This window comes from Leuresthes tenuis, unplaced genomic scaffold, assembly GCF_036924035.1.
Source record: "Leuresthes tenuis unplaced genomic scaffold, fLeuTen1.0.hap1 SCAF_7, whole genome shotgun sequence".
NCBI classification, from domain to species: Eukaryota; Metazoa; Chordata; class Actinopteri; order Atheriniformes; family Atherinopsidae; genus Leuresthes; species Leuresthes tenuis.
Window position 1 is genome coordinate 18,229,919 of NW_027325361.1, and position 15,929 is coordinate 18,245,847.

The 15,929-nt window shown below is 40.2% G+C and overlaps 2 protein-coding genes across 2 annotated transcripts; both read right to left on the bottom strand.

Annotated features, from left to right (window-relative positions):
• Positions 1-71: 71 nt before the first annotated feature.
• On the bottom strand, positions 72-3,273 carry btf3l4 (basic transcription factor 3-like 4). Its single transcript, XM_072389662.1, has 6 exons — positions 3,170-3,273; positions 2,673-2,734; positions 2,262-2,375; positions 1,961-2,162; positions 592-651; positions 72-383 (listed from the first exon to the last, which is right to left on the bottom strand). The coding sequence occupies exons 2-6, from the start codon at positions 2,724-2,726 to the stop codon at positions 337-339; spliced, it is 477 nt and encodes a 158-aa protein (XP_072245763.1). The 5' UTR covers positions 2,727-2,734; positions 3,170-3,273; the 3' UTR covers positions 72-336.
• A 2,096-nt stretch (positions 3,274-5,369) lies between these two features.
• Positions 5,370-9,341, bottom strand: ptgfr (prostaglandin F receptor (FP)). The gene is given in 3 exon segments (XM_072388708.1): positions 5,370-5,484; positions 5,487-5,679; positions 8,547-9,341. Coding segments are annotated over 3 exon segments (1,077 nt in total). The 3' UTR covers positions 5,370-5,395.
• Between the last annotated feature and the right edge of the window lie 6,588 nt (positions 9,342-15,929).

The window sequence follows — 15,929 nt, forward strand, 5'->3', positions numbered from 1 at the left end:
AACATTTACGTTTTGTGGAGAAACGCTAAGATTAATCAAACCTCGTCAATGACCACCGCAACATATTAAAAAAAAAAAAGTCAATCGCCTTTATTTTTGAGTATTAAACAAAAAAAATCTCTTAAGACTTGCTGCAACGACCACCGCAATCCTGAAGATTACTGACAATGCAGCGGAGGGGCGCTGACGAGCTTTTCCACAAGTGCACAAGGCAGTCCGACTCAGTAGAAAAGTCTCTGGGATTGTTGAGGAAGTTCTCCGATATGTCTGGAGAACACAGAGGAGGGTGTCTGCTTCACTGCGGTCCAGTTCACGGACACACGAAGCTCATGTGTGTCAGTTTGCCTCGTTCTTTGACGCCTCATCAAAGTTCTCCACCAGATCTACACAACAAAGAGAGCAAAGTGGTAATAAAATAAAGAATACACGACGAGAGGAAAACAGTGGGTGCACGATACTCTCGTTGCTCTAAGACACTGCAAAATTATACTGAACCTGCACCAGCTACATTTTACAGCAGACCAAAGGCCGTTCAGCAGACTTTTTCCCCCTTTATTCGACTAAACAACGGGACATTTGTGAAAGCCATACCTGGAACATCGTCATCCTCTTCCTCGATGTCCTCTGGTTTTGGAGGCTTGCTATCCAGAGCTGAGATGAAATCCAGAAAGAAAATGAGGAAAAATGTTAGCTTTTGCTGTTAAACGACAGAAACCACCAGCGTCATGCATAATCTATGATGCTGATCCTAAAGGCTCATTAGCTCAAGAGCACTGGAAATTCAATTTCTGACTCACAAAGATGATCAAGAAGTCAAATTCCTGATGCTGAATGATGCCACTTTGAGGGATTACTGAAAGATTTCTGAAAAACTGCAGAGCCAAATTTCTTTACATTTGCCGGACAGCTGAAAAATGGATGAAGGGGGGTGAAGCATTGGTCTTGGTTGAAGATGAGCATTTCCAACCTGAAGCGCTTTCGTTGCTTTTTTTTTTTGCCATTTAAACTAAAATGTTTCAACCGACTCGAGAAATGTACAACACAGACATCACTAAACATCAAACAACGAGCTTCACAAAGACGCTGCGGTCTAAAGACACAGAGAGAAGGGAAACGCATCAGGAACAGCAACAGAGGAAAGATCTGCCAATCAGAAGTCCATCAAGCTTAGCAGGTCGGCTACAGGCAGGCATGTTTGCACCAATTCCAAGCCGGTCCACTGGCTCTGACACTTAAAAGCAACAACTTACAACTCAAAGAAACAGGACTGGCCAATTTCACCTGTCTGCAAGAATGCTGACAAGTCATTCTCTGTTCTGCTGTGTGGGGCTGAGTCAAAAATAATAAACAAGTCTAATTATCCCAGAAAGATGTGCGCATCAGAAATTGTCGTCCAACAGAGCCTGAAGCATATTCTGTAATGCAGTCCCAAGACTGCCGTCCACAGATGTGTGAGAGGATCTAACACGAAAGACGAGATCAACTCCACCTTACGTGCATAAAGAATACAGACCTATCAAGGTGACAAGATTGGATTTTTTTTACATTTTCATTCAGGGTGTAGATTTATCCGTCTGAAATTTTAAGTCCTACACAATAAATTGAGAAAAAAAAAAACAGCAAATAACACTTTTTTTCTCCTGATGCAAGTAAATTCGGCAACAAAACCACCCAAACCGCAAAGTAAGCGTTGTAAAAGCTCATATTTCCAAGGAATGACTAATCAGTCATCATTGAGGACTGAATGAGTAATCAGTCCTTGGGTTCAAACCCTTTTACATTAGTGAATGTAAAAGTGAACCTAAATGCAGCCATGAGCGCTTCACCCAGCGGCAGTGAAACTGGACTTCCCTTATTTTTTTGTTCCTCTATTAAAACAGGTTTTGTCAGCAACCGCAAAGGCAGTCACATGAACTGCGGAACGCCTGTGAAGAGGTCGGACGGCCCCGTCTGCACCCACCTTGCCGAGGGAACTGCTCTGCTAGCTTGCGCAGGCTGCTGAGGCTGTCTGCCCCCAGCTGTGTGAGGATGCCAGGGAGCATCTCCGTTAGCTGCTTAGTCTCGGCGTGACCCGTGACGGCGAAGGTGTTGGCGGACAGGGAGGCCTGAACTTTGGGGTTGTTAAAGTGAATCACACTGCCGTCATCCTTGATCATGTTGACCTGGGGAAGAAAACCCACAAGTTCCCAAAGGTCAGAGCTAACGTACAGAGGTCAGCAGCGTGAGCGCTTTGCTCATTATGAAAAGTCTCATCAGTTTACCTCCTCGATTCCAGCTATGTTGTTGACAGCTAACTTCTTCAGAGAAATCTGAAGCTTTTTGTCGTCGGCTGTTGCAGTTCTGTGCACCACCTTCCTCTTCCTGCGCGCTGAGCCCTAAACCAAAGCACACGTGAGAGATAACTGGACACTTTCACAGTTTACTGTCAATACGTTCATTTTGTTGAAACGAGGGAGGTAGTTTTTTTTTCAGAAGAAGGATTCTTTTAAGCTTCCTTGAGATGACTTAGAAGACTTGGAAGAATTAATTCATAAACTGGCAAAAAATCAACTGACACCTACTGTGACGATCATTCAAAAACACACAAAAAAAACAATAAGTTGCAGCACTAGATAGTCAGTTCAACACTTTCAGAACCATAACAATAAATCACTTCCTGGGTGTCAGCTTACCTTTCCACCTATCCGCACCTGGGCTTGAAGTTTTGCCAGTTTTTCCTGATTCATGTTTCCACCTGTCAGAGAGAGAAATCGATACCAGCAATGTACAAAACACAGAAAGAGTTGTGTCATAAGCTGAAACAGCCGCGTGCTGCTGTTTTTCCTGTCGTGCATGAGCAGTTACACCGACTGGTGCAGCAGCACGAGCTCCACTCTAAAGCAATGCCTCGTCCCAACAAAACACATCAATAACAAGCCAAAAAAAAAGAGAGGACGCAACAGAAAAAGGCAAAATTAGCCATAACCAATGCGATAATATTTCAGAACAACCCCAAGACAGTGTGTGTCACTCCGCTCGTTGTGTGTGTGTGTTTTATCAGCTGCGGGGATGAGAAGCTGCGGAGATGAGAACACACACTTTACTCGTGCTCTGCTCCGACCACACAGCAACACGACCCACGGACACCGCCTCGCACAGCTCACAAAGACCCACATAACCCAGAACAAACCTGCTGAACTCTCCTCAGAGGTGTGCGGCACTGAAAGATGGATGCTGTGGGGAAGGGATGACGTCACACTCCATGTTGAATTCTCTTCTTCTTCGTCTCCGACAAGCGGGAGAAACCTGGTCTTGTGCTGCCACCTACAGGTTCCTTTACATATTACAAAAATAAACGCCGGTTGCCCTGGGAGGTGAGGGCACACCTGCTGATTTAAGTGTGTAAACCAAAAGCGTTGGTACTTAGCAGTGTGCATTTGCCCCTGGTCATGATGCTATCATCTGTTTGAATTCAGCTCTTGGCGCTCATATTTGCTCCAAATGTTTCTCTTTTTTTTTACAGTAAAGTATGCCTCCTTGATTGATTTAATAAATTATTATGTCAAAATTATGTGTATACGGCGCTTACCTTTCCAAAATAAAACACATTTGGACTTGTGTAATTGTAATTATTGTATTTTATCTGCAGAGATTATTGTAAATATTTGTTCTGCAATGCAGTGATTTTTTTCAATTCTTGTTCTTTATTGTTATCTCTTTCCGTGTTTGTATTCTGTTCTGTAAAACATTTTGAATGACCTCTGTGTACAAAATGTGTCACATAAACACACCATGCAGTGCCATCAACATTATTTATGAAATCATTAATGTGTAAATCAGTGTAATCCAGTAATTTACTACATTGTTACATGTTATTTTTACTTTATTTAGGTATAACTGATTCCAACATTCTTAATTTATTATTTTTTTACTCAAGCAAGATTTTGGAAAGCAGGACTCATACTTGTAAGTACATATTTTAATACTGTGGCCTTATTACTCTATATTGAGTAAAATGTCAGAGATCTTCTTCTACCACTGAAGAGAATGTCTGTGTGGACTATGAAAGTTAACACGTTTAATACAGTTGAAGAATGTATAGCGATAAATGTGTGAAAAGATTTAAAGACATCATAAACCACTCTGACATAATATCATCCCTCGAATAACAAATTACTGAATTTTGAAAAGTTACTTGTAACTAAAGCAATGATGAAATCTGTACAAAAAAAGGCTCAGTTGTGATTTCCATTCTTATTCTGTCTTTAAACCATCGGTGGATTTTTAAAAAACTGATTAAGGCCCCATTACCTTTTTAAAGAAATCACAATCAGCATTGTAGTTTATGAACTATTATGGTGAACTATTATGGGGGAGAGTACAACTTTCTAACTGACACTTGATCTTTGAATACAATCCATTAGATCTCGGTATTCCCTTTTTCTTTTTTTTTTTCAGTTTTGCTCTTTAATATTTCTCAATTTTCACTTTTCACAAGACAAACACTGAGTGGATTTTTTGTAAAAGAGGTGACACGATACAGAAGCACTGATGCTTGACATCACATTTACAAAATAACGCTGTACCGACAAGAAGAGCATTGAATTCTGAAAGAGATCTCTCTCATTTGGCACTCAATTACTTCGAACTTTAGGAGCAATTTATCCCAAAAATCAAGTAATTTTCATCCTGCAGTAAAGAGGTAAGAGATCAGTGGATTATGATTACTTGATAAATAAGCAATATGTACAGCCCTTGCATCATAAACGCACAATCTGGACCATGGATCATACTATATGATCTCCAAGTTACTATAATTCAAAACTACGTGTTTCAATTACAGTCCAAACTGTAAAACAAACTGAAAACAAGTGACAATAATGATAAACAAAAACAGTTTATATTAGGGTTCAGCTATCTTACATCATTCTGCACACTGCTGTAGATGTTTGTGTTCCGCTCAACATACACTCTATATAAGTCACCATGACAATATTCTATTGTAATCCAGAGAAATGCTGGTATTTCACTAATTTCATCTGAACTGCATGATCGTTATCCATGAATCCACACCACATTAGTCTTTCACTTATGAGGTCAAAACTGCAGCTACAGTCGTTCACAGTCGTTAAATATCAGTGCAACATAATATGCCACCATGTGAAAAATTCAGCAGCTTTCCGAACAAAGCAGAAGGAAACTGAACCGCTGAAACAGATATTTTCTGAGCACTGTGATCATTTCAGACACATTTTGTTCAGAGCTACAGAAGAACAAAGCAGACTATTTAATCCCACTTTATACAGTGTAACACAATACTGCCAATTCATGGTAATCAATTCGAAAGGGTGACGTGGAGACACACCTCCCTTGTTTTCTTTCATGTGCTGTCAGGTCACACTTTTCCAATCAGGGCTCAGGTAATGGATTTGATGGCAGTGTCTGGTGGAGGTAGTCTACCAAGGCAGCGCCAGTCAGATTTGCTGGTCTCCACGGACCTGCAGAGCGGTGCAAGTTATGGCGCCTTGAGCCGCAGCAGCTGTGAAACAACATAAAGATTTTCCTCAAAACAGCCTTCCTCAGCAGGATGTAGACCCAGGGGTCCAGGATCTGGTTCCATGCGGCCATGCGTACCATCGTCAGCAGACCGAAACACGTAGGCTCACCTTTGGCTCCGGTAATCAAAATGAGTACCTGGATCTGTGAAGTGATGAAAACGTTTGTGTCACTCGGCTAGAAAATATAGTTTTTTCATTGGCTAATTGTTCAATAGGTATCTTGATGGACAGAGACAAAAGATATAATGAGCGTACGGTTGTGTAACACAAAACTTTATTCAAATAATTCATGTCTGTCTTTTTCTTTAGTCAAAGATAAATTCAATTTAGAAAATGCCTTTGCAGTGAGTTCTTTTTTAAATTAAATATACAGTTGAATAGACCCTTATAGGTATAGTTATAAAGAAGAGTGCTGGAGATGGATATCACGGTGAATCATCGTGATGCTTGTCTTTAGCAACTTAATTATTATTTCCTACATGTATATCAAATTAAATTAAATGATTCTGCATCAAATATCTCTCATAAACCCAGTTCCACACAAGTTTAGACTGCGTAAAATGTGAACGAAAACAGAATGCAACGATTAGCAAATCTCATAAAACAACATTTCATTCAGAAAATAACATAGAAAACTATTGAAACATATCAACTATTGAAAGTGAGACCGTATACTATTTCATGAAAGGTAAGAACTCATCTTGAATTTGATTGCAGCTAATCTGATGGGTGTTATCTCATTCTTGTCCAATGTAGGATTCTAGCTGCTCAACAGTCCTTGGTCTTCTTTGTCGTACTTGGTGTTTCATCATGCTCCAGAGGTTCTCAGTTGGTGAAAGATCTGGACAGCAGGTAGGCCAGTCCAGCACCTGAACTCTTCTACTACAAAGCCATGCTGGTGTATTAGATGCAGTATGTGGTTTGTCATTGTTCTGCTGAAATATACAAGAGAATGTGGCAGCATATCTGGACCATGTTCACATGCCTTCTTCTTTGCATGACAGAGCTTTCACCTGCATTTGTGAATGAACTGTGTTCACAGAGAGTGATTCCTGGAAGTGTCCCTGAGCGCATGAAGGGATTTCCGTGACAGAATATTCAAAGCTGTAGAACATTTTTTTCTGAAATTGCCCCACAATTGATAGATGAAGACTTTTTACAGTTTGGTTACCTCTTCTCATCTGTATTTCTGAGAGACTCTGCCTCTCTAAGGTGCTGACCTGTTATCAATCAACGAGCTGCAACATACCACTCCAGTACCACTTACTTTTGTTGCCTCTTTCCCGACTTTTTTTACGATGTGTTGCTGCCATCAAATTCAAGATAAGCTCATATTTTTCATGAAATGGCAAAATGTCTCTATTTGAATTTTTGGCACGTTTTTTATGTTCTGTCACAAATAAAACATTGATTTGTACGAATAAAACATTGATTTATACATCACTGCTTTCTGTTTTTATTTACATTTTACACAGTGCCCAAACTTTTTAAAATCTATGTCTGTACAGGATGATCCCAATCGTGTCATTATTGTATAAGAGTTTAACAGTTAATCAGATGTTGATAATCATTCATATTTAAAAGGGAGAAAACAAATCCATGTATGTGATGTTTTTACAGGCAGACAGTGTTTGCTTCTTTTATAATGCCACCCTGCATGCTGTTGTTGTTGTTGACTCTTGCTCCTGATGTATTATGCACATGGCCATACCCACTGAAGCTTTATTCATAGTTGTCTCTAAAGGCTGCATGTGTTGTCAGGTAACAAGATGGTGGCAGAAGTTCTCTTAACAGTTTAAAATCTGAAGTGGAACAAAGAACAGAACAGTTTTTCTACCATGTCCCACAAATGCTAAGTGAGATCTGGGAAATTTAGAGGCCATGTCAACATCTTGAGCGTTTTCTCATATTCGTCAAAACATACCCGAACAAATTTGCAGCACGACAGGGTGCAACTAGGACCAACTAGGAATATTTTTACTCTGACAGGGTGTTCATGAGATGCGATGTTACCCAAAGCATCATACGACCTCTGCCAGCTTTCCTGCTTCCTATATTACATCCTGTAACCATCTCTGGGACATATAAATGATACACACAGAGCTTGGGACTCATCAGACCAGACCACCTCATTCAGAGGTTCTCTGACTGATCTGTAGCGACACAGCAAACTGTGATGCAGTATGCAGTGTGTGCACTGACATCTTTCTATCATAGTTAGCAGTAAGGTTTTCAGCAGTTTTGGTAACAGTCTCCCCTTTCTAAGAGCCTTTCTAACCACACAGACCAGCCTTCACTCTCCACACACTTCAGTGAGTCTTAAGCACCTATGACTTTGCAGCCTGTTCACTAGTTGTCCTTTCTTAGACCCACTTTTCTTATTTACTAACCACTACATACCCGGAGCATGTCACAAAACATGCTGTTTTGTCTGTCTAGCCATCCCACTTTTGTACTACTCAGAGTCACTCAGATCCTAAAACTTGCCCATTTTTGCTGCTTCCAACCCAACTCAACTTTCTACTTTGAGATCTGACTGTTCACTTACCACCCACTATATCCCACCCCCTAAGAGGTGCCATTGTGACAACATCATTGATGTTAGTCCCTTTACATGTCAGTGGGTTTTAATGTTGTGGCTGACCGGTGTGTAAAAAAACAACCTTTCCTCAGTCATTTTTCTTTCAACATAACAGACTTTAAAACCAGGTTTCTCTGTTCTTTCAAAAACCCATATCCATGGTCCTCAACACTAATTATAAACACACCGTTTTCAAAATCCATCACAGACAACTAAATTTAGTTTAAATATCAGAAAGGTAATACTAAGTAGGAATGTAAATGTAAAATAAGACGAATAATTACAAAAAAATTTGATTTTCATCGATTTTCATTGAGGCCTTAGATTACAGGGATTATGGCTGATCCAGAGCTTTGGAACGCAGTGTCACTGTGCACTTTTTAATTCTTAATATGAAATGTAAAAATTGACTGAGAAGAAGTTCTTACCAGCAATGGGCCCCAGCACACGCAGGACACCAACATGATAGCCAGGAGCTGGCAGATCATCTCTATGTGGTAGGAGGTGCCTCTGCAGCTTTGCTTGTGGCGCAGTCTGCCCTGCATCAAAGCACAACTTGCAACTGCATTGCATACAATGGAGAGCAGCAGCGCCAGTAGCCCCATTACAGAGAAAAGCATAGGCAGCATCACATCCAACCAGTCTTTGGGTTGCTCTATATGGAAGAAGCACCAGCTCCTCGACCTCTGAACCTCGTAGGGTCTCTGCAGCAGCACAGGCATCAAAGCCACCAGGGCAGCAACTAGCCAGGTGAGCACCAGCAGCCTTTTACTGTGATGGAAAGCCAGTACTGTGGAGTGGAAAATGGGCCTGGTGACTCCAATACAGCGCTCCACAGCCATGGCACTTCCCAGGAATAAGGGGCTCAGGCCATAGAACACCAGACATGCCCCAAAGACGCTGCAGACAATGCCATGGGGATCAAAAGTCTCCCACTTCTTTTGGGAGCGGTAGACGTAAAGCACCAAGGAGCCATTCATTAGGTGACCCAGCAGGTCCGTGATCACCAAACTGCTGGCAAACAGCAGGAAGGTCGCCTTGGACTTGATGCGGATGCGGTTGTAGGCTTTGATCAGAACAAAGAGAGCAACACTGTTGGAGAAGATGCCTGCAGTCATCGAGATGACAGACGCTGTGACAGATAGTTCTTTATGGCAGCAGGTGTTGTTGGTGGCTTTGACCTCTGGTCTGCAGCCTGTGTCTGAGCTCCCATTGGCTGACATGACTGGACCTAAATCTGAGGAATAAGTGGGCGACTGATTTTCATTTGAACCAAAATGCTTATTTGGAAAAACAAACTTGTGAGGTATCAAATTACTTTTTATAAATGTGCTCCAGTGTGGGAGTTACGTAATATATCCATCATGACTTAACGCAGATTTTCACCAAAATAAAGGATTAACTTTAGCCTTAGCATACAAAATAGTTGACGTTATTTTCATTAAAGGTTCAGTAAATTATACTAAAAAATGGCACCGATTGACATATTCGTTATGAACGCTAAACGTTCTAAATAAGGTAAAATTCCTTACCTCGGGAGTGCTCCCACCTCTGGCAAGCAGCTCCCTCTCTGTTTTGTTTTTAGATAGTCATCAAATTAAAGCAGCGTCTTGTCAGCTCGTCAATGAACGCTCCAAAACTGCTCTCCTCCAAATTCCCGTCCTCGTTCCGCCTGCTCTCAGCAGGCGCTGAGTCTCCGTGAGGACGCACAGAGGAGCTGTGAAGGAAGCAGCTCCAACTCAAACGCACCTTGGAGACTGTACATATTGGTCCTGTGGGGAAAAAAAGCACGTGTTCTCCTTTTTATGTGCCAACACTCTGGCTCAGAATTCAGACTGGAGATAATCCACTTCTAATAAAGAGTTCCCAGAATACGCATGCAATATGTCCACGTTTGGGCAAATTTGTCACAGGTCGTCTTTACACTGCTGTCATTGACATATCATTGCATCCAGCCTGCAGCAAACACGGCAATATACCTTCTTTCCGTACCCCACATATGTAAATTATGATGTGTAAATTAGACCAGACTGGCAACTCTTTCTTTTCGAGATTAAGAAAATATCTCCATGATTTGGACCAGACCATGCGTTAGACTCTTAAAGCGTATTTTAATGGAAATGCGTGAATGATTTGTCACAAATACGTTCTTTTTTTTCCCAAAGACAAATGCAGCCACTTAAAGGATGGCACAGACTAAATTCACTCTCAGAACAGACGATGGTTTTTTGGTTCAGTTGATGGTACTGATTTCCACAGAGGTTGACTGAATGACTGTCATTCTCTCCATCATTATTGAATGATAAAAACCGTCTGTTTTATGAATAAACAGTTGGCAGTTGCCCTCATAAGATAGTTGTACTTTGGAAAATACAGAAAACTAGAAACTGACTTGTACTGAGCTATTAGGGGTTTGAGTAACAACTGATCAGGCCTGGGCCCTGTTTTTGGTGAGCACAGACTATTTGGCTGATGTCCAAACCAGTTTCACATGAACTCTTCTGTTCATAAAAACAAAAGTCACACCATGATATAGTAGCTGGTCAACAGCAACAACAGAAGCTCAAAATTGGAAAGTCAGTGCACTTTCTGGGCTTTAAAACCTATGCCATTATGCCTCATGTTACTGTGATATTGCTGATTTCATGAATCCAAACAGGTTAGATTCCTACATTTTTCTTCAGAAATTGTGCACACATACACAGACCTACAAAACAACGTAAAGACTTATGGAAATAAATTAAGCATATATATGTTTACTGAGTCAATTATTTTTGTTGTATGGAGGTGGCAATGGAGAGGGGGAGGATGGGTCCCAACCTTTTTCAGACAGGTAACTGCTTTCAGATTCAAGATGACCCAATACGATTCTTGAGACAGTAAAATGCCTTTTCGGCTTTTCATTGAAAAACAATTGAACGTTTTTGCTATTTTGAGTTTCCAAATACATTGAATAGGTTTTTTTTTTTAACTTTTCTGTTCTTTGAATACTAGCTACACTGGTATCACTGTATTATTGGAAATTAATTCATGGAGAGTTTGTGTGATTATTGATCCCTTTAGTTATTCCTTTCACTCAAAAAGAACAACCTTTGCCACAGCATTCGTGTCCATTTGAGTGTATGCTAACTGCCAACTAGCACCACCTAGAAGTGTAATAATCCTTCTCACACTTTCTGGTTGCAACATATTTCTGAGAGCAGGGTTATGGTGCTGGCCTGGCTGTGAGGAGCCCTCACTATATGGCAGACAGTGTTGATTTGTGAGTCAGAAGGAAACTCTGAACTCATTAATGACGGTATCTGCTTTTTCTGATAAAGAAGCCGAGCTGCCTTCTTACTCAAAGTGCTTCACACCTCTTTGTTCATAACAAGCAGCATACGTCACCAGAAAGGAGTTTTAAGTTGATGGATAAGGAAGGTGATGGAAAGAACAAACTAGTTTCACACATGTGATGAAGAACATCCATTTCCTCTCGTTAGCTCTACATTACAGCCAGGGACTGCTGACTCGGACTCGAGGGTCAGTATGTCGATCACTTGTCTCCTGACGTCATCCCTGCACCTGGAACAGCTTAATGAGACACTTGTCATTACAAGTGCCGAAAAGTCAGCTTAGTCAGAAGCTGAATTTTGATTCCACTTCTGAAGGACTTTAGTGCTTTATCACGTTTGGAATATGAAGACATCATCTTATTTACTTCCTTAAAAGGCTTAAATTCCTCAGGAATTCTTTGTCAATAGAGTTGATGTCACGTCCTCTTCACTCTCATGTCGTTTCTCTCTGCAATTACAGCTCATTGGGAAAAGGATGAGCACGGTCTGGATGAGAATATGTGAAATTAAGTGGAATTTGGTGGAAAAAGTTCAGTTTTTGTATGTATCTAATAAATTGTGTACATTGCTACGAAGAGATTGTGAAGTGTTCAAGAGCAAAGGTGTTAACATTTGGAGTAGGCCTAACGTGACTCAGATTGTTAACTCTGAAGAAGTAGTTTTTCAGTCATTGAGAACAACAGTCATTGAGATAAGTACTAACAATGATGGGATTTATTTTCTTGTCCAATCAAAATCCCATTACTTTCTTTCCCTGAAACTGCCTTTATATGTAAATATGTAAAAATTGTATGTGGTCATTATTCATTCATTCTTTGAAATAAAGTTCTTTGCAACAAGGCCCACTTTTTGTTGAGATTCAGTTCACAAATGTTCAGATATTTTATATTCAGATACTGCTGAAAAATGTGCGATGATAGTCATAAAACAACTGACCAAGGATTGGTGGATTCAAGACCTTTTAGAGATGTATTTTCTAACCTTTAACAACAAATCAAATTTCAGAGCTTTGCCATTGACATTTGTCATCAGGTCAACGGAATTTGAAACTTGGAGCAAATAACACTTACTGTATTGATGCTGATCCTTTTCAGTCACTTTATGATTAAAAACTCACATGTGCATGGATTTTGAATGCCTGGTTTTCAAATCGATTATTTTGCTTTATTATGCTGATTATTCCATAAAACGTACCACATCGTACAGAACAAATACTTTGTTAATGGCACACAGCTTCACATAAATAATACTGTAGAAAGTGTGTAAACACTGGCAGGAGCTGTAGCTTCATAAAGCCGCTCCTAAAAGAGAGGAAAAGATCAAAGAAAAGCAATGCATTCTCTTCTTTCATTCACACAATTTTTTTTTTTCTCTCAGTCTGAAATTGAATTTCTGCTGTCTGTTCTCAATGTGAAAACAGAGTGTCTTCTCCTCTTCAAGTGGTAATGAAACTGTTCTTATAGCTATTTTATTTGGCCTTTCTAGACTAATTACCTGATCAGGTGTCTCCTGATGTAATCCTCTCAGGTGACATTGCACCTTCAAGTGTGGTGTCACACTCCCAAAGCAGCAGAGAGGCTGGTAACAATGCGAGCTGAGCACAGGCATGGGAGCACAATCACATTCTTTTGTTGGCTGCATCAAATGGGCCTGCTCTAATAGACTGGCTGCCTCAGTAGGTTTCAGATGGAGCCAGGAGGAAATTGAGCAAAATGGCAAAATAACCCATCATGCAGGCCTTTTGTCAGCAGTGGCACTACTTCCTTCTTCGTATCTCCATCTAATCACAAAAGACACTCGAAAGTGAAGATTCACGGTAACAAATGTACTCACTGTTCTTGGACATTTTCTTTTTCCCATCATTTCTTTTCTCTGCCCGTCACCCAGTCTCTGGCACCCTGAACCAAATGGTTCATTGAGCAGAGCTGTTTCAAAGCGGCGAAAGATGGAAAATGTGTCATTCACAACACAAATTTGACTACGCAAGGTCACAACACTTGAGTGAAAACGTGATTACCTGACTAAAACAACAGCTGGCCTTTGCTGCTTTACCCAATAAATAACAACACATACATCACAACACATCAGGAGTACTAAAGAAAGCACTGGATTGTGGCTGTGGGCAATTGATTTAGATTCCACGTTAGCCTGAGCCTAACTTCTTTTTTCTTTTCACAGAGCGTGAAGTGTGAACATAGGTGTCACTCAGACTGAGGACACAGAGATAACAAATGACTGTTAAACATATGTCCAATTTACTTTTCACAACCATAATTGGGGGAAAAAAATGTCCTGGACATCCACACACACACACATGCACACACACACAAAACACCACACACAAGGAATAAAACATTAAATGCATAAAAAAAGGGCAGCAAGAACAAAATGTAGTGGTGTTGTAGGAAGTACATTGGCCATTAGTGTGCATGGAGAGTACTTGCAGTCACAGTGAAAGTGTGTGTTAGAGCGGACAGCATAAAAGTGCTCAGATGAGCTCAAATTCAGCATCAACACCAGTTACATGTATTGTACAAAGTCATTGTCTGTGGGTCCTGATGTCCCTTTTTTGTTTGTTTTCCTGCTTTTGTTCGGGGGAAGTTTAGTTAACTGAAGTTAATTGTTAAGCTCATGTGTTGTGTTCCATGTTAGTTGGCCTTACTTTATGTTATATTTTCATAATGCCTTGCTTTTGTGCATTCTGGTTAGTCGTGCTTGCTGCTCTTGTTTCACACCTGGGTTCAGCTTATCGATGGCCACGCACGTGTTTTATGTTAGTTATTATGTTCCTCTGTATGTGTACAACAACTTTTTTTAAATGCATTTTTTTGTCTTTTTTCCAGATTATCATTCTTATCCTGACTGCTCAGCCTGTTAGGCTCTTTGTTTGGATTTAATCTTTTCGTTTAAGCAAAACAGATGTCCTGAGTAGATTTTTGCTTGAGTGAAGGTGAAACAGATTCGATAAAGTTCTGGTTGTAAAATCAACAAGTCACATAAAAAGAAGAAAGTACACCCTTTTTCTTTCAGTTCCTGGGTTTACAAATGAGGACAATATAAAAGAAAAAAGAAAGAAAGAAGATCAAATAAAAATGTTAAATCCTCCAGTCCTTATCACAGGCTACAAAGCAAGATTAGTGGTTTGACAAAGTAACTCCTACTGTTCTTCTTCTTCTTTCCTCTTTCTTCTTTTTCTTTCTTCAGTTGCAAGCCCCCTTGCAGCCATTGAGTCAGCCATAAACTGTTCAAGAGCCAGATGTGAGGCCATCTGACTGTGAAAGCTTGGTTGAAACTGGGTCATGCAACAGGACAATGAACCCAAGCACAGCACGCAATATTCAGCAGAATGGCTGACAATGTCAAGGTGCTGCAATGACACAGTCAAATTCCAGACTTTAGTCAATGGACTGAGGCTATAAAAGGAGGAATGTAAAGACAAGTGGACCAAAATTCCTCCACATTGATGTGAAAGACAGATAATGTTATACAAATAGTAATTACTTCAAGTTATTGCTGCTAAAGGTGGCTCTACAAGCTATTGAATCGTGGGGTATACGTAGCTTTTTACACAGTGCTTCTACATCTTGACATAGTTCTAAAGGTTAATGTAGTAATATAGTTTCTAAATTAACGATTATACGGTGATAGGTCTTCTGTTGTTCATCTAATTCTAAGATATTTATTATGTCCTGCCACATGAAACCTTGGACTTTAAAGTAGATATGCTTTCTTATTCACATAACAGTAGCTACAACAAGCATTCAGTAGTTAAGTGAGTAGTGATTTTTTAAAAAGGCAAAATAAAAAAAAAGAATTCACTGCTTCTGACACTGGAAAGGGTTCTAGAGTATTTTCTGATCTGCATTCAAAGACAGAAAACTTTTGAAAAAGGTGATATCATGAGTACTGGATACAAAACATTGATGCAATTTGCTGCACCTCTGCCCAATATTACGCTTCCATCACAATCATCATCAAGCGTCATCTGAAGCAAGTCTTTTTATGGCATGAAGAGCATGAACAGAAAATGTAGAGAACAGCAGAAGCCACCAGGTGGCAGTGCAGGTTCAGAACAGAGAGTCCTGCACTTAAAATTATAGATGTTCAGCTTAAACACAAATCATAATGGATTCTAGCTCCAAAACAAAAAATTACTAACTGTGTAAAAGCTGCTGGAAATAATACATTTGATGTACTCTGAATCTCAGATGAGTCGTTGGTGAATTCTTATCTCTAAACTATTTTAACTACTTAGGATGGTGGTATTTTGCAGGCTTGCAGATAAAGCTCAGATGCAATGAACTGCACTGATATGTAACGAGGCCCGCGTCAGATGTTGTGCTTATCATAAGCAGGTGTGTGGTTACAGTATCTGTGAGAACCACCATGGTGGGACGTGCTCCTCAGAGGATGAAACTGGGAGTTTATTCAGTGGTTGCTTTTCCTTCATGGGCATCATAGCCAAACACACCCGGA